At 40.6% G+C, this 22,604-nt stretch overlaps 1 protein-coding gene across 4 annotated transcripts; it reads right to left on the bottom strand.

Annotated features, from left to right (window-relative positions):
* Positions 1-301: 301 nt before the first annotated feature.
* Positions 302-20,805, bottom strand: INTS10 (integrator complex subunit 10; the record flags this gene model as incomplete). 4 transcript variants are annotated; one of them, XM_084286836.1, is made up of 18 exons in its annotated part: positions 302-494; positions 2,439-2,516; positions 6,449-6,542; positions 7,662-7,824; positions 8,321-8,400; positions 8,782-8,890; positions 9,983-10,135; positions 10,717-10,799; positions 11,431-11,587; positions 12,345-12,478; positions 15,467-15,636; positions 16,164-16,335; positions 16,729-16,869; positions 17,216-17,297; positions 18,100-18,239; positions 19,276-19,379; positions 19,870-19,937; positions 20,677-20,805. In XM_084286836.1, the coding sequence occupies 18 exons, from the start codon at positions 20,803-20,805 to the stop codon at positions 338-340; spliced, it is 2,214 nt and encodes a 737-aa protein (XP_084142962.1). The 4 variants fall into 4 exon arrangements, with proteins under 4 accessions (XP_084142962.1, XP_084142963.1, XP_084142960.1 ...); XM_084286837.1 differs by having other exon boundaries at positions 11,431-11,584; XM_084286834.1 differs by lacking the exon at positions 2,439-2,516 and having other exon boundaries at positions 338-494.
* Positions 20,806-22,604: the final 1,799 nt, after the last annotated feature.

Here is a 22,604-nt window from a genome sequence, read left to right as displayed (position 1 = left end):
GCTTCTCTGTGTGTGTATAAAGGAGAAAAGAATTAAGACACATACCTTAGTGTAATGCTCTGGAAAAAAAACAACAACACAATAGCACCACCAAAACAAATAAAACATTACAGAAGACTTTCTAAACAAAGTTTTACTTATAAAGTTTGACTTACCCCCATGAAAAAATGAAGCTGTGAACAAACACCAAGCACTGAGTGTATCACAGAACCTGTAACTCACAGGGAAGCTTATTTATGACTTCACATGTGTGATTTTCCACTGCCCTGCTGCCATTAATACAATTAAGAGCCTTTCCCTCTGTCCATAAAAGACACTGCATCGCGATCCAGTCCATTTAAGAAAGAGTCTGAAGCAGCAGTATCTTCTCGTTAATGCAGAACCTGTGCAAGACCACCATGAGATTTTCCCCACAGCGTGAGACCTGGCGCTCCATGGCCAGGCGGAAATCTTCTTTCACTCCTTTAGTTATACCTCGGGTAACTGTGTGATGCCTTAAGCCACGAAGGAAAGAGAGAGACAAAATCAAATGAGGGTTATTTGGTGCACAACAGAAATCTAAAAAGTGCTACATGTCACTAACTATTTATCTGCTGTCCACAACTGAGTTTATATAAGAAGAGCTGAAGTGTGTGCGCTATGCTATTTTTAAAAAATTGAGTATTTAGTAGTTTACGAGTCTTTTAAAAGATAAAAATTCTATCAATGTCTTTGCTCTCAATGCTTTGGTTATAGTGGCTGTCAGGGAGGGAAAAGGGGAGAGCTGCAGTTCTGCCTAACAGGAAAACCTGCTCTGTTAACCCAGTGTTCTCCCTGAGTGGGGAAGGGAATTTTATTTTTTTTCCCTCTACCCTTACATCCCAGGCCCCTTCCTCCCTGTAACAGTTCTACAAATGGTTGGGGTTGAAAGGAAAAAAAAATAAAAAATAAAGGCTGAACCTGCTTTCTCTAAAGCAAGGGGAGATACGGCTGCCACCATAAAGAGCAGAGAGCATCTTGTACCAGAGTGCAGGAAGGAGCTACACAATCCTATGGGCAGTGATCGCTCTGAGTAACACGAGGCACAGTGAACACTCAGCAGGCCAACACAAAGCACAAAATCAAGCCAGGCTGTGAGTGTGCATCAGTAGAAGCCAGCTCCTACAGGGACACGAGACGCCAGGCAGAGTGCGTTTATTCTGAGCAGAAGTGCAGGACTTGTTTTCAAGCAGAACAAAGGTCCTGCTACTGAGCAAGCTAAAGCAGTGCTGGCTGGTGAAACTCAGGACATTCCCTGTTAAAGGCCTTTCTTATTAATGGTTCTTTGTCCTCATGATGGCCTGCAGCTCTCGATAGCTGAAGTTTTGTCTGTAAAACAACGTTCTGCAGTGCCAAAGCACTAAGCTTTACTGGCACTGGTCCAGTACTCAATACATCAAGACCAAGACTTCGTAACATCTACCTACAAGCCATACCTGGGATGGGAGGCAAATGGTATGAAATAAAAGCCTTAGCACTACTGAAGGGGCAGCATACGTTAAACGAGAGAGAAAAAGTATAAATCTTAACTCTGAGAGAAGGCCCAAGTCAGGGATGAGAAACAAAGAGCTGGACCAAGCCCAGCACACACAGTGGAAGAAAAAGAGGAAATAAAGGTTGAAGGCATCTGTGCCAATCCAGAGATGCTGGAAACGAAGAAGGGCAAAGTCTAGGAATTGCCCTCATCAAAAATACCACCCTGCCTTTATTTAAATCAGCAGTTCCAGCATTTGAGAGGAAAGTTCTCAAAGTGGAATTCTGATCCCAGTCACTCCCCTTCTGCCTGAACAGCAGAGACCTCTGCGACACGTGGAAAAGGCAAAGAGGCTACTGAAGAGACTAGAGCTAGGGTGGGCAAAGTAAAATTGCACTAGAAATACTCCAGCGTACTCAGAATTTCTGGGATAAGCCATTTTCCATCTTCACTGCCTTAAACCTTGCTGGCAGATGAGCACTAGGATCAGCAGCACTCACTAACAGCTGGGCAACAGAAAATGTTTCAGAACAACTTAAATGAAGAAAAGTAACAAATGGATCCAGTAACTAATATCTTGAAAAAAAAAAAAAAAAAAAAAAAGGGGGTTATAAGCTTGTAACTAACATCTTTAAAGAAAGGGTTATTATGCATTTGGTACTATATGACTGAACCTCAGCATCGCTTGGGGGGAGATTTCTACATTTTGGTTTAAGTTCAACAGTGATTATTAAAATTGAAAGGACACGGATACTGGCAATTTATGGGAAAAATAAAAAGAAATGTTATAATAGAACAACATGGTTTGCCAGGCAATGTAGGCACAAATGGAAAAAAGAAAAAAAAAAAAAGGTACATATTGAGTAACAAATTGCTGAAAACCATGGGCAGTAAAACATGTTGACAAAACACAGCACACCATGAGCGGGGTTTTTCCACTTGGTACCTGTCGGCAGTCTGTATGCTGGGCTGTAGCACAGGTATGAATTCCTGTTGCAGTAACCCCATGGGAGGGCTAGAAGTCCTTTAAAAAACAGCAAATAGCAGCATTCAAACACCCACACGCCAACTCACCCTCCGGTGCAAAACAACTCCAGGGAAAAAAAAAAAAGGGGGGGGGAGCAAGAACGCTGTGACCGCCGGGCAGCCGCAGGGGCATGGGCCCCAAACAGCATCGCACACGCACACATCCCCAGATTCACCCCGAGGCTGCTCTGCAAGCGTGGTCTGAACACACCCTTGTAATTTTGGGATGGTTACACGGGGATACAGGGCAGCGGTAGGTGCAGAGAGCACTTCACTGTTGCGTTACGAGGCCAACCAGGAGAGGTTTCACCAGCAGCGCAGGGCAGACGCCGTGGCCTCCCCGAGCGCGTCAGCCAGCAGGGAGAGCCCAGCAATAAGGGATTTGCTGCTGAGCTCAAGCCACGTGCATGCACAGCAGGTATCAGCCACAGAGAGTGCACCACAGTGTTTGTTACAGGTTGCATAAGTCTCTTTTTGCTAGCCCACGAACGGCCTTGTTCACTTTTCCAAGTTGCAGCCGCACACAAGAGGCTGCTGGAGGATGTCACGGTGCCAGAGCAGAAAAGCCTGCTTGGAGCAACCTCCCACTGCCAAGAGGGATGTCTGAGGTAACATTTGCAACCAGGGCTGCAGGGACCAGCCACCAAGAAGTGTCTCAGCTGAAAAGTGTTTGTCTTCTCTGTGAAGTAAGCTCCCTATCTCTGTGTGCTACCTATAGCACAGGATAATAGCCTCACGCCTCCAGCCTAGAGCAAATCCAGTGCCCACAACAGGAGGAATGAGAAATCTGGGATACAGAGAACAGGTCTAGTTTCTTAACCCAAGTTTCTCAAAACATAACCTCAGTGTTACTTAGGTACCCAAATGCTGTGTAACTCACTCCCATGGATGCTAAGGAGGAGCTGAGAAGCAAGCTTGCACTTACGTACCTCTAATACTGAGTTAGGTGCCTACCTTCAGGTTTACAGGTGGGCATTTTGATTAGTATCTGTAATTTTTTAATGAATACGGATGGAGAGCTATGCTAAAAAAAAAAAAAAAAACACCTCAGAGAAGGGACATTTTAGTAGCACAGAAATGGCCTACAGTACAGATAAAATAACCTGAAGTAAAATATTCACAGGAATTGTTCAATCATACGAGATACTTTTTCAAGAGCTCTCGGCATGACTGAGTCCAATATTTGCAAAAAATGGACATGGGGAACAGAAAATGAAAAGGAGCAGCAACATGGTGTTGGTCCCAGGTGGCAGATGTTTGCAAAAGGAATTCTGCACAACTGAGTGTTCATTACCATCTGCAAGATCGACCAGCAGTGGTAAACAAACCCAAGTGCACAATCAGAATAAAAATTACATTTTTAAGGTGATTTGTCTCGCTTCAAACCAACTGAGATTTTCTTCCTCTATACCCAAGGAAAGATGAGATAGGAATGTAAGTAGAGGCAGAAAATTCATCAGCTTTCACATCAAGTTTATGCAGCATTTGGGAGACTAAGATTAGTCTAGCTACACTAAAATTATCAAAAATAGGAGCATGATTTCAATCAATCATTTCTTGCGTACTGTTCTTTTCGCCTTTAATCTCACTAGCTAATGCTGCCACCACTACCAAGTGTAATCAGTGAAACCATGAAACATGGCTTGTCTAGAAGGGAGTTTAAAGGCAAAAAGTAGCTGAATTCAGAGCTCATCGGACACATCTTTCTGACAGTGCAAATGAGCTGGCTATATCACCAGATAAAACCAAAACTGTGGAGCTTCATATTCTCACTGCAGATACCAGCAAAGGGAAACCTCACAAGCTGCATATATATTTTGCAGGACCCAGCTATAAGTCAAGGCTTCTAAGATCTAACTTCAGCTTTTTAAAACCACATTGCAGTTTGCTTTCCTAGGTTCAGAAAAAGGAGTGTTGCTCCCTATGAAGTATAAGGTACTGAGAAAAAGTCTTGGTAGAATAATGTGCAATTCACTCAGGGAGAAAACTTCCTACAAGTACATCATGATACAAAAACCTGTCCTTATAACAAACATACAATACCTGTAACATATTTCCTGTTAATTACTATGTAGGACTGCTATACACATTTATTCTGAAGACAGACCGGGCAAAGGAGTGTTTTGCTTTGTCTTTGGGCTGCGTGGCAAAATCACAGGAGTTTTTCTGTCCGTGACTGAACAGGATTCGAGCTGCCTCTGCTGATTATTGGGAAGACGATGCAGCAGCTCCAACAACCAGAACTGTTGATAGTTTTGAAAGGCAAAAGCCAGCCTGCAAACCATTTGAAGGCAGCTCTGTAACGTCCCAGGAAACAGGACGGCGCTGATGCACTTCATCTAAAACCCCAGCTGGGGGAGGCAGTGAGCTGCTGAGGTTGACACTTCCTTGACACGATCTCTGTGCCCTAAAAAAATATCTAAAAAATATCTGGGGTACCAGGGGAGCAGACATCACCTACTATTAGTGAACTGTGCCCTGGACACCGTCTCCCATCAGCTCTCTGATGAGGTGCCTCCTCTCCTACAGATCTCAGCCACATAAAAGACACTGTACTCTCTTCCAGCTAGACAGGGTATTTGGCCATTTCGATGTAATAAGCACAAAGAAATCTTCTGACCTCTCTTCTCCAAGCACTTCCATGACTCAGGAAACGCAACAAGTCAACAGGAGGTTAAAAAGAGACTGCTGTCTTGCTAGACACACTGCTCACCACCCACCTTCTGACTGCTGAGGTCAGAACGCTAAGCAAATGGAAGTGAAAGCGGTGATCCAGTGAAATAGCACTGAACTGTTACAACTAACTAGAGAGAGAAGTTAAAAAGTTACGAGGTGTGGTCTGCTGCACTATATGCTCTTGCTGACACAGACTAAACATCATACGTAGTGCATCGTACCCTGAGTTTTGTTTCCGTGCAGCTGGTTACAAGCAGTGAGACACAGCAAGGGTAAGAGTTTGAAAATCAAAAGCTGCAATCAAGAGCTCTGTCACATAATTAAACATTTGAATTTTGTTTTCTTTTCTTTAAAGAGACCTAGTTCCTGATTTTTGTGTTGGTTACCTAGAACTTTAGAAAATCTATTTACTCGTCCAATATTTGGATGCTTATCCAGTATAAGGCTCCCACTTTTGAAAACTTTAGCCCACTTCTAGTTAGAAGATGAATGGCCAGACTACACTGACCCTAACTGGAATTCTGACAAATTTTCCCAGTCTCCCTCATGTAAACCAAAGTACCGCAAGGCCAATCAGGATATTCCAAAATGTTCTGCCTCTAAACCCTGCAGCAGATACTTGTTCAGTCTTGACTCAAAACTGAGAACACCTAGGAAGTTAATCTGAATTATTAATTTTCTTCAGCATCTTGTAATAAGCTGAGCAGAATAAGCTGCTCAGCACAGAGCAAGAGATGACCTGCTAGTTCAGACAGAAAGGTTATTAGAGTTTTCCTGGAGAGTAGTTTAATCTAAGTTTTTCATCATTCAGTGGTCTTTCATAACTCTGCTTGCAACAAATAGTGCTTTCTGGTTAGCACGACTGTTCAGCAAAATTATTAACAACAGTTTGCATTTATGCCTCGTTATTTAAAGAATTCCTGTAAAGCACAAGTGTCTGGTTGAAACAGACAACTGGTGATCACTGTGATATGAATCATTCTAAAGCAAACACAACACTTAAAAACAAAGTTCTGCAAAAGGAATTTAAGGTTGAAAAACCCCACAAAAGGGTTCACAGGTCACTGGGAGAGTCAGAAAAAGAAATGCACCACCTTGTTTGAGCTCCTTACCCAACTCCTTAAATTTAAACTCAAAGACATGACAGAGTTATTATCCTGAAGATTACATGAAAGCAAAGACAAACAGAACATCTTTTTTTTTTTTTTTTGAAAAAAGAAGAAAAAGTAAGACAGTAAACTCTTTTATCCTTACTTGATCAGCATTGCTTGATTTGGCAACAGTTCCAGATGAATTTTCCCTCCTTCCTGTGTTCTTAAATAAGCAAATTCCTCCAACATATCAATATCTGAGGAAAACGTTAAAGATTTGAGTAGGGAAAAAAAAAGAGAACATTCTTCCCTTTCCAGCACATCTGAAGCCACAGTACCGAAAGGACAGTCAAAATTAACTGCTACTGAAACATCTCATTCTTAAAAGTGACAAGATCATAGCATGTATCCCTAGCACTCCAGAAATTAACGGGAAATGACCTTTTGAAGTGCAAAATACACATCAGGCAAATTGTTTTCATATGTACAGTCACACAGGGGTAAAGAAAGCTCATGTAATTAAGACCATCTCTCCAAACAAATTTCCTGGTTGATTTTACTTTCTTTTCCAGCACTGCACGATTATCAAAGCAGTGCATAGTGAGGCTGAGACTGAAGGAAATGCTCCCATAATGGCACATAACCACCCTTTTTAGTTTTCTATTTTGGTTCTTTACTTAGCTTTTCTTTTTTTTTTTTCCTACTTTTAATACCACTCTCATTGCAGCCTCCAAATAGGGCTTCAATTTAATTGTCTCAGATAGGAGTTAGACCCTGTGCTTCCTGGGGACCATGGTCAGATGGCTATTCAGGTTAAAATTAAACACTGAACTGTCCACTGTGTGTGTGCTGATCAAAGCATACCCTAGATATCTGACTATAAAAATCAGATGTGCTTTGCATGAACTTTGACGTTACTTGTTATCTCGCTCAGCCCAAAATCATACTCACGGAAAGCACTCAAAAATAGTAATGGCTATCGTTCAACTCTTGGAAGTACAGGTGTCACTTTACCTCTTTTTTTTTTTTTTTGTTATCCACAGCTATGGATGGGCATAGCAAAACAAATAGTATAAGGACATATATATCTTACTGAAAAGACTTGCATTAACAGTCTAAGCTGGTGCTGCTTTTCTGAATGAAAGTGCAACTGCAGTGTACTTACGGGTACTCTCAAATGCCTGAACAGGTGACAGAAGACCTATTTATAGTCCATTATGCACTGCCACTTACTACAAGAGGCTTGCACAGTATGTAAATAAATACGGAATACGATTCATGGACAAGAACTGCTGCTGAAACTATCTAACAGCTTTTTCAACACCCCAGCACATAATTTGGGATGTGAAAGACAGTCCTGGTTATAGAAAGGATACTTGTGACATAGTTGAAGAAATTCTCATACTGGAAGTTTCCTTGTTGGCAGATTTTGTTGATGGCTTTCAGGAACAAGTTCTCACCCCTCGGCCACTCATGCTGAAGCAGAACAATTACGTGGCCCAAAGCCATATCATCTCTGCTGTCTGTGAAAGCTCTGAGCTGCAGGGGCAAAAATGACATGGAGAAGGTCAGGAAGGATACATTACTCTTAAAAAATATATTGGACTTATCTCACTTACACCTGAACAAATACAAAACAAGCTCTTTAGAAGCACATTTCATTCTGCCCTAACATATACATTCAAAATAGATTGGAAAGTGCCAGGCAAAATACCTAATTCTCTCCAATGACTTATAAGAGAAGTCTGGATACAGACAGTGATATTTTGAGATAAATCGTATCTTCTCTGTCCCAAATCAATGCAAATAGAAGAGAAAAAAAAATAAATCCTCCTCCTCCACACCCCCCAACCAAAAAAAAAATAAAAAAATTACCGTCTACAAAATTACCTTCTACAAATACATTTAGGTGAGAAGGACTTGAGGCAGAGCCCTTCACACCTAGCTGCACCACTGGGATAAGGCCATGCAGTTTCAGGACCCCAGCTATACATACTAGGTCCTACAGACATGTGAGTTGCAGCCCATAGCTTACCTTGAAGCAAGCTAACAGTAGATGAAGGCAGTACGGCATGATAGCTCTGCTGGTACACGGCCAAAGCTTCAGATCAGACCCTGTAACAGAACAGTTTATTACAGACTTCTTTAAAGCTCTTCTGATTCTCCATGTTTAGAAGAAGAAAGAATGAAGAAAAACAACTATACAAGTGCCAACAATCTGAGGCAGGGAGGAAAATTTTGAAGGTAAATTACAACTGATTCAAAATGTGAAGTCACATACTAAAAAAATTATTCTTCATTTCTTTTTTTCCTGTGATAGGACTTCGTCACCAAAACCCTTTAATATGAACCAGCAGGAAAAAATTCAGAATTGAGGAACTGCCTCCCTTTTTTCATGACACAAACAGTCAAGAATTATATACATCATATACTCAATCAAAACACAAGAATTAAAATTAAGCTGACACCGAGTTTAGGGGAGTAGCAGCTCCATACCTTTTCTGAATTTAGACTTTACTTTAGGTTGCTCCTCTTGTACTTTACCTCCTTCTTGTATTGGAAGTAAAATATAGCACATGAGGTCAAGCACTTTTTCGCATGTTTGCTATAAAAAGAACAGAGACAAGATAATGCTAGTTAATTAAGGTTCTTAAATAAGCTATGTTAATAATGATTCAGGCACTGCAAAAGAAAAAGAAAAGAAATTTCTCTGATAGAGCTTCAGTAGTCTTAACATGCAACTTAGTTTGGCTGAAGAAAAAGACATGGCTGTGATATGAATTCCATTAAACAATCTCTGAGTGCCTGAAATCATTATAATTGTGAAAAATATATAGTTGGCATTCTTCGTTTCAGGAGTGCTAGATCAATAAAACTATAATCCAAAACTGTTTTATCTTGAAAGATTAAGTTTTCAAATTAATTCTTGGAATAGTTTTTAAAAGCTTTTTCTGTCAATGGTAAAAATAGAATAAGAAAATGACAATTTGACAGCATGACAGAAATGTTATAAATTTTAATGCTATTTCCTAGAGACAGCAAAAGGTCCGAAGGGATATATAATCAGTTTTCTAACGAAAACGTAGGAAGCTGGAAGGGAAGAAAAGTCCAGTGGTTCGAGGATGACCTGAGAACCAGCCAATATTATCAGCATTCACATGGACTCACCTGCCCCCTGCACTTCTCTAGTATTAAAAACACAAAATACGTATTCCGAAGGAAAAGCAAGCTCACATGTTAGGCCAGCCCATATTGTTTTGGAGTCTCTTACACTGTCTGCTGATAACTAATTATTTTTTAAGATGATCACAACATTTTGTTTTCCATATAACTTTTCTTGCCTCCGCCACATAAAGCCTAAACCTAAGGACTTTCCCCTCATATTTAAAACTCTTTGTTAACTAATTCAAAATCAAGGATACACTGACATACAACTGAAACACTTGTAGCTATGGTAAATCATAACCAAACGCCCTAAATTATAACCACCAAACAGACTTTATAGAGTACATTCTAATGGTCAGATTATACAGGAACTGCAATTATTTTCCCTGTGAAGTATGTTTCTTTCTGTAGACCCTGGCTTATGTTTGATGCCCTGTTGGAAGCAGGATGTTGGGAAAATTCGAAGGAGGGAGACAAATGGGAACCACAAGGTCAGATGATGGAAGACCAGTGGGTGGAATGCTGTACATACCCGATATTCTCCAAGGGCAAAATGGCACGTTGCTAACTGGATTAGTGCTCTCTGATTTTCTAGTGAGCCTTGTCCTGTAATTTGCTGTGGAGAATGAGAGCCCTGAAGAGCTGCCAAGTGATGGAGGCTGCTAATTGCTTTTTTGTACTGCCCCTTTAAAAGGAAAATAGAAAAAGACAGTATTAGGATCTTCTGTAGAAGGGGTAAAAAGATTGAGATAAAAATTCCCTTATAGAAAGCTTTCACATGAATGCTTGGATGGTATCTGTAATGATAGGATGGGATCTGAAATGAGAACAATCAGCCTGATTTTTAAGGAGAATGATAAATCTTAACTGAGACATTTTAAAATCTTCTGCTACTTGAAAATTATTCTCTCTGACTATATTCCAATAGAATGCATTAGCAGATGAATAAACTACACTGTTCTTCCATCACACTATATATATCTCTCTCTCTACTGGTCAAAATGCCAATGTCAAGGTCTTCTCCATATGATGAGATTAGCTGGACTCAACAATCAGCTAATTAGGACAGAAATATTGTAAGTAGGGTACCTATTCTGCAATAAGAATGGTATGATTCCATCCCCCAAAGGGTCTCATTTTAAAGGATAAAATCAGTAGTCACTTAAAGCAGTCATACCAGCTATTCAGAACAGCTATTCATAAAAGAAAGAGCAACATTTTAACATTTTTATTAGCTTTTACTTGATTTTTTTTTTTTTTTTTTACCTGGTAGATGATCATGTCTGTAAGAAAGATTCTTAACCAAAGCCAGGTTTCAGTCTTCCATGACAAACAAATTCTAGTGAACTCTGTGTAAGTGATGAAAGAAGGAAAGGGAGAAAAAATGAAGCACATCACAGCTTTCAGTTAAAAAATAGTTATCTAGAAAAAATACAGCTGAATTTAGAAATGAAAACACAAAACAGTACAAATGTGAAATCATTCAAAAATAGGATACCCTCTTCCTATGCAATCACAGTTTCATTACATTTTTCTTCATAGTGTCCAGTAAAGCTGCTAAGTGACAGTATATGCCAGCTTTTCAGAAAATAAATTTGTTTTCCAGATTATTACATCTTATTAGAAAGGAAGAGGCATGATCTAAATCTTATTTTCTTAAGAATGAATTAAAAGGAGCAATTAACTGCGCATCCTCATCTAGTATTATCAACAGTACTATGAGTCAACTGCTCCTTCAGCGAAAGCTGCTTCTGCAAGAAGCGTGGGTGAATAACCAGAGAGCAAAACAAAAGTCAGAAACAAAACACTCAAAAATGTCACAATTGAAAAAGCTTCTTAGTGGAACCTAGATCAAAAATACTAAGGATATAAAGTAAGCTAAACTTTAAGTATCCCAATGACAGAAATTCTGTTTTAACAATACTAAAATGACAACAATGAAGTGTAAATACATGTAGCCTTGCCTGCAGTTAGCCTTACCTTTGTCAAGCGATTCCAGGGAATAGAGCAGCTCCCAGCTCTCTCTTGCCAGTTTAAAGCTCTCTAATACTTCAATAGAATTTGCAAGATCTGCCTTATTTACTGCTATATGGCGACTTCGTGCCTTCCCAGAAGGATCCTCATCATCTGAGCTCTGCTTAACAGTCAGTAAAAGACAAAGACTCAATTCTTTTTGTATATTTATTTCAAAGGATTCTAAGTCACAGAAGTTCCACTTAATAAAAGCAAACAGTTCCATACTAGAGATGCCAAGATTCTAGTTTCAGTGACTTTTCATTATTTCGCTTAGTTCATTCTAACATTAAAACAATCTGTTTTGCTACCAACTCAGTGGCATAGCACCATAAACAGTATTCCAAAAGAGTTCTTTCTGATAAGTACAGTGTACCACGACCACACTTCAGCCAGATTATCAATTAAAGGACATACACTTTACACTTCACTGCTCAGTTTAAGCCTTCAGCAGCTTAATGCAAAGGAAACATAATTCTTGTATAAGTGTGTGTACTTCCATCAACAGAGAAATTCCATGAAACAGCGGTCTTCCACTATTAAAGAAACAAATGTATTCACAGTTCCAATAACAAAGTCAATTAATTTGGAGGTTTACCTGTAGAAGGTCTGACTGCTATAGTTACCATTCTTAGCACTTTCTGCGGTCTCTGCTGGGCTCCTTAAAACTGAAATATTCTTATGAGCACATAAGTGCTAGAAAAATCCTTTTATTCTTGCTGGTTTTAGCCAAAAAGTATGTTTGCAATACTGTGGTCAGAAACAGCTATTCCAGGGTAGTACTAAAAATACATCTATCCCATCTATGTCAAAACCACTGTTGTCTAAATTCCAGTACCAATGCCATTCTTATTCCAAACAAAAAGGCCTAAAGGAGTTACCATTGTTTTTTCTCTTCCCTCTGCAAGTTTCCTCTTTTTGTGTATGTGTTTGTTACGATCGATATCTGTATCGCCGTAGACATTGGTCACATCCTCGAGAAGAATCAGTGGGGCTTGGTTTGGAGCATTTGGACCTGGATGTGAAGATAAATTACATCAAGATGTTCTAAACAGATCTGAAAAGTCTTGTGCCTACACCAAGCTGGTTGTGCTTCCTTCATGAGTGTGGATTGTAATGTTAGAGAATAACTGAATTGAATTTCAGATTGTAAATTGTATAAGATGAAGCAATGCTGGTAAAGCTGTTTTTCCTCTAGGCAGCCTCATGGTGAAGGTTACAATGCATTTACCAGATGTCACAAGAGTTTATTTGAGGGCCTTAGGGTATGTATTTGAACCCTTTTCTTACAAAGCAGTCACAAGATTCTCGGGCAGCATGTCTTTTCTCATCAAGTATTATTTGCTTTTATATTATATATTACAAGTACAATTATTCAATACGTAAAAAGAACAAGTGGCTCTGAAATTAACAGCCACAAATATTCTCAAAACATTCTCAGAAGTCAAAGCACTATGCTGGCAGGCTCAAAGAAGCAAGTGTGTTTTATAATGAGATTTTCCTAGTATGATCTTTCAGTGTCAGCTTTGTCCCCGCTGATTTCACTTGTACAGAAACTCCCATCGTCACTCCCAAAACCCCTACAGAAGCCTCATTTTGAAGCACAGAAGACATCAATTTCCACTTCCACTGGTGTTACAGAACACCCCATGGGATCTGGTATCTGTTATTTCAGATCTTAATGCTTAGGTTTTATTAGGTATAAAATGGGACACCACCTCCTATTCTCAAACAAGACTGGTATGTGGCCAGTACCAAGAAAGTCTTCCCTCCCAAAATATTTTCTCCCTTTGTACAATTGAATTGTACGTAGATGTGCAAAGCTCAGACAAAGAGAAATATAAAGGAAAAGGGAAATGCATTCATCTCTTCCCATTCTGAAATCTCTGTCTGACAAGACAGTAACGCCAACAAGTACTTTCAGTACTTGCATTTGTTCTTTTTCTGTTTGCAGGATAAAAGACTAAGGCCTCATTCATAACTATGAAAAAACAGTTGAAACCACAGTATAAGGAGAATCTGTTTCAACTCTTGACATGAAGAATCCATATTGAGCTTTTCCCATCTACTCAAAAATGACATGTAAGCCATCCACTATAACAGAAGTTCACACAACAAACAACCTGCCATGCTGTAACAGATGATGATTTTATCTTCTTTGACTGAAGGGTCCCCTACACAAAGGCTACAACCAAATGAAATCACCTATCCTGCATCATCATGCCCTCTTCTGTGTTACAATCTAACCTGTGTACACTTAAAACATTATTCAAATCATTGGGCAGAAAACGGTATCCATGAGAAAAGAGATATGGAAGTACCACAACTGGGATGCTGGAGGAGTTTTAACACTAATATCTCCAGAACTGCCTACCTGCAATACCTGAAAAGAAAGGAGTGGGTTTTTCTTTTACTCACACTGCTTTCAGTGAGTACCAGTTAAGCAAGTGCTTTCCTTTCCAAAGAAACATGCTCTTCTCAGTAGCAGGCAAGCATACTGTAGCCTTTATTCCACAATCTTCAATATGAAAACCAAACTAAACCTCACCCCTTACTTGGGCTGCAAACCTTCTCTTGCATTACAGAATTATACACAGCTATACAAAGAGACACGTTATGTTTCTCAGCCCAACTGTGCTCTAGAATCTGGGCTTACAGAGTTTTTAATTGATTTCTAGCACATAGTGTTATAAATAAACCCCTAAAAGCATCAGCCCAAATAGCAGCTCCTGCCAAGCCTGCAGGCAGCCCGAGAGGTGTGAATTGCCTCATTCACTTCTCAAGTCCCCAACAAGGCAGAACTGAATTATGTAAGGAAAATGCACTGAAAAGGCTTCTTTCAAGAGGTCTCCTGCAAGCCCACACATGTGACAAGAAACTCACTGATCAAAGTTAAGAGCTACTGGACAGAGTAGGAGACAGCTTTTTTCCCTACCACTACACTTCCTGCTCCAAAATAGGTAGGATCTTATTCCATATTTCTACAGTGAGCCCTTCAAGACAAGTAGAAAAAACCCTAATGATAGAAACGATACAAAAGCCACCAGATAACATTGCACTTTAACACTAAAGCAGAAATGAGTAGGAGACTTGGAACTATTTTCCTGATGTCAGGAAATGATGGAGGGTACCAGAAGATCCGCACACAAAGGACTGCACTCATATCTCAGTATACGTTTTTCTTTTTGGTGGTTTAGTCTGAAAATATAAGCCTAACCATACTCAATTGTACAACTTGGAAAGGAAGATTTTTGCATGTGCCATACTTCCTTTCTCCCACAATTCAGAATCAAGCAGCTAAAACTACCACAAAGCTAAAGCATCTCACTATACCACTGTAACATTTCTTTCCTCTGGATCAAAAAAATAAAACCCAACTCAATTAATTCCTGTATTTGTTAATTTAAAGTGACGAGGTGTTCTTTGCACACAAGCTGCCATTCTATTTGCCTTCCAAGCTTAGCTACCTACTGACATCGTTCAACTGATTACTACAAAGACAAATTTGTGAGTTACAAATTTCAGATTTTTCTATTCATTTTTTGTTATATTAATTATACATTTCTTGTGTGTTCCACACTCAGAAGTATCTTCACATATTTTGTGGAAGGTCTACAACCTTTTGACTGAAGGAAACTAGGAAAATGACAGCTTCAAAGAATCAAAATCAGAGGAGAAAATAAGACAAACACGATGCTGAAGGATGAGTGGGAATAAACCCTAGCGATGTTATACATAACATCTGGCCTGCTACTTTTCTTTTCACTAGACAACCACTGCTGGTCAAGGCTGAAACTGTAATGCTAAATTAGACTGATCTTCATTCTAATCCACCACAGCAGGTGTCATAAACTACTTCTGCTGCTGTCCACAATGACTTTGGAGAATCTTAATGAGAACTCACGTCATTTTATAAGATGATAGTTTTAAAAAAGGGTACTGAGAAAAGATCTTTCTGACGTTAGCAATGAAAACATGAACTCTTAAAACATTAGAAACTAACCTTGGAAGAGCGATGGCTGGATGTTGCTGACATACTGAAATGCATTTTTAAAGAACACCAACATCGTAGAATATACTACTTGATTCTTGTATTTAGCATGTGCATCGCTATCGAAGTTACTGATGTATCTGCAGAGGTCTTTCATCCTATGCAAAATATCACCAAAACTTCTGAGAAAGAAAGAGAAATAAAAACAAAGTTCAGTATGTTACACAGGCTCCAATATTAAAGGGAAGAATGCACAGTGAATATGAAAAACATAATGTTTTCGCTCAGGAAACCCCTCAGTTGAAAGTCAGGGGAGGCTGGGAATGCAAACCAGTGAAACTTCAAATATTTGCCTTCTTTTAATTTGCTGGAGCACCTAGGAAATGATGCCCCACACTACCGTAGTTCTTGTGCGTGACTTTCGTCATGTGCATGACTTCCATCAATCAAGATTTAGTTTAATGACTAACTTGAAAGGACTCTCTGGATCCATGTTTTCATTTTACATTATACAGTCTTGAAAGACAAACTGCACATTCATAAGGATTTTCATGAGGACATCTTATGTAATTAATTTGATGTAAATGAATTAATGAATGAATGTAAATTACACAAAGTGTCCTCATGTTAAAATCCTTCTCCAATTCTTACTGTGTAAGAATTAAATCTTCCTTGAGAAGAAATATCTGGAAAAGTACAAGCTTCTCACCTTCTTCCTTTATCCATTTGCCATTCACACCTCATTCCCACCACAGACAATATTTTAAATAGTCTCTCCCAAGGATCTGTAATCTGCGATGATTTCTCTGTAAGACCATCTATTATATATTTCTGAGAGCTACGTTTGCTTGGAGACATAATATCAGAGGAATCTTGTGAACCTAGGAAAACAAGCACAGTTTTCTCTTCATAAAGAAATCAAACTAACAGATTTATTTTCAGGGACACATGTAAAAAGGCACAGTTGAGCTTTGAGGGTAACCATTCTTTACTGAGGAGACTAAAAGGGAACAAAAAGCTTTTCTACCTTCTCTGTAAGAGAGATGATAGGCTGAATGAGGAGATCTTGAACATTTTGACCTCACTTCTTGTGAGCTGAACTAATCAGCTGAACAATCATGAGGTATTTTGGTATCAAAGATCTAATGATCATCAAATACTACTGTTGATCTTTCTCTAAGAGATTCATTACATAGACCTAACTTCAGTAAGGCTAAAATGGGGAAGACTAAAAAGACTAAAAGGGAAGACTAATTTTATAAAAATATTCTTACCTTGATATTGGCTTTCGGTCTGTGTAGATCTAGTTACATAGTTAATATAGAATTCTGCTGCTTTATTCAGGTATTTATATAACAAGCTGGCAGGAAGTCGAACGTCGGGGTTATTAATTATTAGAGGAAGAACATCACAAACTAAAATAGAAAACAAAAATCATTCAGGCTTGTGTTGTTGCTTTTTCCCCCCTCCCCGTTATTATTATTATTATTATTATTATTCTATTTGTCCTAAGTAAGGTTTCTCAGTCAGCAATGAGTCTCCATCTCTGTCTGACCATACACCACCAAGGATCACAAAGAACCTTACGTGAATGACTGTAATACCTACTTGTGCCATACGGTCAGCCTGGCCTAACGTGGCCAGACATTGTTCTGAATAAAGTGGTTTTCTAATCTTTATATCAAGAGAGAAGTTTATGTAACTGAGAATCTAACTGTCATTATAAGACTGTACAATAAAACAACATTATTATTTTCTTACCGAATAATTTTCTAAAACAATTCACTGGGGATTCTTGCTCTTCAATACTTTCAGCCTCCAATAAAGTTTCTCCAAGGCCTACCTGTATAAGCAGAGGTAAAAATCAAACGCTGTACCTGAAACACTGGTTTCATGGTACAAAAAGATGGTAAAAATCAAACACTGTGCTTTTAAAAACTTTCTGGATTGCAATTCAATGATGTTGTACAATTATTCAGTGGATATTTCAGTAGCAATTAATTGCACAGCAATTGTATGTGCTAATTCCTAACTATGTACATAAGCTAGCCCTACTTTATTGCAGATGAAAAATAATGCCAGAAGGTAGCAAAAAGATCAAAAGAAAAATTGTGCATGTGACTATCAGTAAAGACATGCACAGACAGGTGAAAGTGATGGAGCTACCATGCATTACAGCTGCAGCTTGTCACCTGAACTCTGCACTCTGCCTGATATAAGTACAAGATAGAACATGTTAGTTTAAGTTAATCTCAGAAGTAACAGGTTTTACAGTCTTTAATCTATCTTTAAACTATGCTTAAATAAAGTATGAGTCTAGTCATAAACTCAAAGCACTCTACCTTCAATGAGAATTTACAGACAAAAAGCTGAGCAGTATTTTTCCTTAGACTGCAATACTACTCTACGCTGTTTTTTTCAGCCACTCTTTTTCAAAAAGCATGGAACATTCTTCACATTTACAAAACAAAACAAATGTTTTGTTTGTTTTCTGCCTATTTTTTCCCTCATGGTAACCTCAAAGTGCAACAATCTGAACTATTAGCCACAAATTGGCCATTAACTATGAATTGACATTTCAGCAAAATCTCAAGAAACACAATGACAATGTGCTGAAACGTTATTATGAGCTACTCTTCTCTTACCCCATGTTGTACCACAGTCTCTGGGAAGCGTCGCAGAAGTAGTAGTAGCATTTCTGCCCTTTCTAATGTGTTAAAACACTGCTCTGTGGCCTTCAGTAGCATTTCACACTGGACTCGACCAGGAAGGGTTTCAAATAATCCTTTAAAAAAAAAAAAAAAAAAAAAGAAAAACTGTGCAACTCGCAATGCTTGCATCATAAAGGTGACTGACAAAGGGTAAAAGACTAGTCAATATGACATCGCTACACAAAATGAAAAAGATCTCCTTATATATCAGTTTTCAATATCAAAGTCTGGAAAAAAAAAATCTGCTTCTCTAAATGAAGCCTATATGAAACCTGAACTTATTTGGGTGAGCAGAACTTGATTTAACAAGACTACAAATGAGTAGAATGCTGAAAACAAAAATAGTTGACATTTTAAGATGCTTCTTCCAGAAACCTTCTTTATATTCTTTCCTTACATACCACTTCTAAAATGACTGACTTAAAAAGGTACCTTTTTTACTTTAAACTTTTCATGAGACATTGAAAAGAAACCAATATATTCTCCCTGTAAATTGTTGCATTTTCTGTGAAAATGAAACACACTCCATGAAAATGCAAATATTTCCTCAACTAGAATAGCCTGTATGCAAAGAGTTACAGGCTGCTTATCCTTATAGCTTCCGAAGCATACCTTCAAACAGCAGATTATATATAATCTGTCAAGTGTAAACCCTGCTTTCGAAGCTGCCTGTGGTTTCCAGCATTGAACCTCAAGCCCTTGTGGTCACTGTCCATTTTCATAACCCTCATTTTACACATACAAAATCACCCCATTTTAATGATCATTCATTGTTCTCTGGAATTGTTTGGACTATGATCCCTCAGTGCCCCTCCACTTCTTCACTATGCAATCACTTTTCTAGTTTACCAGACCATGCTTTACATTCCAGCGCACTTACTTAGTCTGCTCACAACAGATGCAAAGCAATGGGAATCAGCTCCTCATGTCCCTTTGTGTTTTCTAAGCCTATTGTAACAAATAAAGTCTGAAACTATCCAAATAATCTGCAGTCAACAGGCAAAATTTAGAAGACTGACATTTACTTGCCCCACTACCTATGTAACCAGGGGACGGACTTACCTTTAGCTTCCTTCAGGATTCTCCCTGTTCTCTGAGCAGAATCCTTACCTCTTAAAAACTGCGTCTGCTTGTCCTGGGAGTCATTCCTTAATGCTGATGTAATAACGCTTATCTCCCTCCACACTGCAGGCTGGTCTGGAAAATTCACAAACCTGTAACAAAGTTTGAGGCAAGGAATGCACAACAATCTCAAAAAACTTCTCTCTGAAAGGATGGGCAAGGGCAAATGGAAAATAAAATTGCACTCTTTAGTGTTCATTTTTAACAAGTGAGACATTTTCTGCTTAATTTACCCTAAAACATTCAGGGGATATTTTGGGAAACGCTGACATTTTCAGTTATACCTAGCAACAGGATGAGAGGCAATGGGCACAAACTGAAGCAGAAGAAGTTCCAGCTGGATATGAGGGGGAACTTCTGTACTGTGAGGGTGACAGAGCACTGGGACAGGCTGCAAAGAGAGGTTGTGGAGTCTCCTTCTCTGGAGATACTCAAAATCCACCTGGATGCCATCCTACACAACGTGCTCTAGGTGATCCTGCACGGCAGGGGGGTTGGACTAGGTGATCTTCAGAGGTCCCTTCCAACCTTGGCCATTCTGTAATTGTGTGAAATTTATGGCAACGCGAGGCACTTACGTACATGTCATAGAGCAGCCTGCCCGCAGACGCCGTCCTCTCAGCGTTCCTCTCAATGGTGTACATCTCATACTGCAAGAGGGAAGGGCAGGACGTGAGCCTTCCTGAACACATTTATTGATCACACCAACTCTTCCACTCCAAAAAAATATCTACAGGTACCCACAAAAAACCCTTATGTGAGGAACAGAAACTGTGAGGAAATGATTGCAACGCTGTAGAAATTATTAGACCTTACTGCTGTCTACAACTGCCTGAAAGGAAGGTGTGGGGAGCCGGGGGTCGGCCTCTTCTCACAGATAACCAGTGATGGGACTGGAGGGAATGGCCTCAAGTTGTGCCAGGGGAGGCTCAGGTTGGCAATGAGGAGACATTTCTGCTCAGAAAGAGCAGTCAGGTGTCAGAAGGGGTTGCCCAGGGAGGTCGTGGAGTCACCGTCCCTGGGGGTGTTCAAGGAGAGGTTGGACATGGTGCTTGGGGACATGGTTTGGTGGTGACATTGGTGGTAGGGGGGTGGTTGGAACAGGTCTGGGAGGTCGTTTCCTCAGTATATGTAGGTATACCACAGTATGCACGCATTGGAGCTCCACAGGCGACAGAGGAGCTTTGCACCTTCCCTGGGAACCCCCTCAGGGGGCTGCTCCCCCTCAGCGCCCCCCCCGCCCGCGGGACCCCCGTCACCACGGCGACCGCTCGCCCCGCCCCCCTCCCCCATTGGCCGGGACGCCTGTCAATCACTCGGTACCGGGCAGGGAGGGGGGGACAGGGCCGTCGGGGCTCCGCTCCTTGCCGGTGCGGCGGCAGCGCTCACCTGGATGTTGAAGTCGGCGGGGTAGAGGCTCCGCGCCGTGATGAGCCAGGCCTTGGCCGCCCACAGGTCCCCCGGCACCAGCTCGCGGGCCCGCTTCACCAGGAACTCGCAGTCCCCCTGCGCCGACATCTTGCGGCCGGCGAGCGGCGCGCATGCGCCCTGCTGCCCGCTGCCCCGCTCCGCCCCGCCCCGGCTGCGGGGGGGGTGCGCGCCCGCCGCCATCTTGGGAGGGCGCTGAGTGGGGCGGGGAGGCGGGCGGCAGCGGGCGGTTCAGGGGATAATTTGGGCTCACGGAACTTAATAGAGATTAATAGTGACTTTGGGGGGTCACTCTTCATCTGCCAGGAGCCAGTTTGGTAGCTCTAAAAGCCCATGGTCATAGCAGCACTGCCTGTGTGTTGCTGAAAGGTGCCTGTAGCTCAGGAGCAAAGCCACCGGCAGCAAAGCCAAGGCTCTTATTCCCCAAAGAAACTCGTAGCCTTCTGCAACTTTGGGAGTTAAGATGCACTTACCAGCAATTCTTGATGTTCAGTGATAAGATGCTTGATTACCTTCAAGCCTTCATGTGACTTGCCTGAAATACCAAGTTTGTCAACTTTGTCATTTTGTCCCTTTCAAGTGGGCTGTTCGTTTCTGATGTAGCAACACAGACTTGCAGACTTTGTCCTTGAGAATTTCCCCTGACGAAGTCTGTCAATCTTCATATCTAGGAATCAGGTTATCCTGTTACGCTGTGTTGACTAAGGCATGTTTTTTCCTCATTCCTTCTCAGCTGTCGCCCAAGGCCCACAGATTCTCTCGTTGTTCTGGTGCAGCTGAAACCATGGACTTGCATTAGGCTGCTGCACATTTTGAGTTGGGGGGAAGAGGGGATCACAACCATAGCGTCCCTGCTGTCATCTGTGAGTTTAAAAATAAAGTATCAGAGTAATAACTATTTCAGGAGTGCCTCATTGAAAGTGTTTGACTCTACCAGTTTATCAATACCAAGCAGTGGGTGCAGGATCCCGTTCCTTGCTGCCTTTCTCAGCTTTCACCATACATTTATCAGTTGCAATTTGAAGGAGCACAAAATGCTTGATTCACTTGCCTATCAGAGAGGTGGCAAAGCCACAACAGAAAGTCTGATGTCTCCCATAAAATACATACCATTTCCTCATTTTCCTTTTCTGCTTCTACTTTCCAGTCTATGAACTGCTCTAGGACAGCAGAGGTCTTTTGAAATTACAGCCCCTCGATCCCCTGCCAATGCGGCAATTTTAATCAGTTGCTGGTGTATAGGTTTATCCAGAACTCTTCCCTGTGTGCTTGTACAGATGCACAGACCAAACTTTGAGGGGGACAAAACAGAAATCGAAGCATTTTGCGTTTTGGGACTGAACATGGTAACGTGGCTGTGTGTTGTGTCTCTTCAGCAACTGCCCTGGAAGGACTGATGGGTGGGTTTTTTTCTCTCTCTATGCTGCTTGTGAGGCCAGGATCAGGATCCTACATGAGGCAGCTGGAGGACAGCAGGTATCAGAAGATGCTTTTCAGGAGGAATGGATGTGTGAGGAGTCCTCTGCAAAACTGCTGGTGCAGAAGTGTCCCCAGACACCAGCTAGATGGAGAAATGGCAGCTTTTGAACCAGCTTCACTAGGAGTTGTAAAAACAAAACATAGCTATTTTTAATCCAGTAGGCAGAGAACTCCAGAGATATAGGAACACTTCTTTTCCATGTGTGACTGTCTTGGATAATTGTTTTCTTTTAAATCTGTCAATATATTTTTTTAATTAAATACTCTGCTGCATCTTGCAGAGATTTGTAGAATCCTCACGTCTGCATTTATTCCCAGAGCTGCATCTGTTTGCCCATCTACTCGGTGTTCCCAGGAAAGGAGGAGATGCAAGTCCAAGCGTTTCATCACATTGTAATTTATGCTAGCCA

The sequence above is a fragment of the Netta rufina genome, assembly GCF_964035555.1.
Source record: "Netta rufina genome assembly, chromosome: 4".
Classification (NCBI taxonomy): Eukaryota; Metazoa; Chordata; class Aves; order Anseriformes; family Anatidae; genus Netta; species Netta rufina.
Note: the sequence above shows the minus strand (reverse complement) of the source record. Positions and strands in the feature narration are given on the sequence as shown.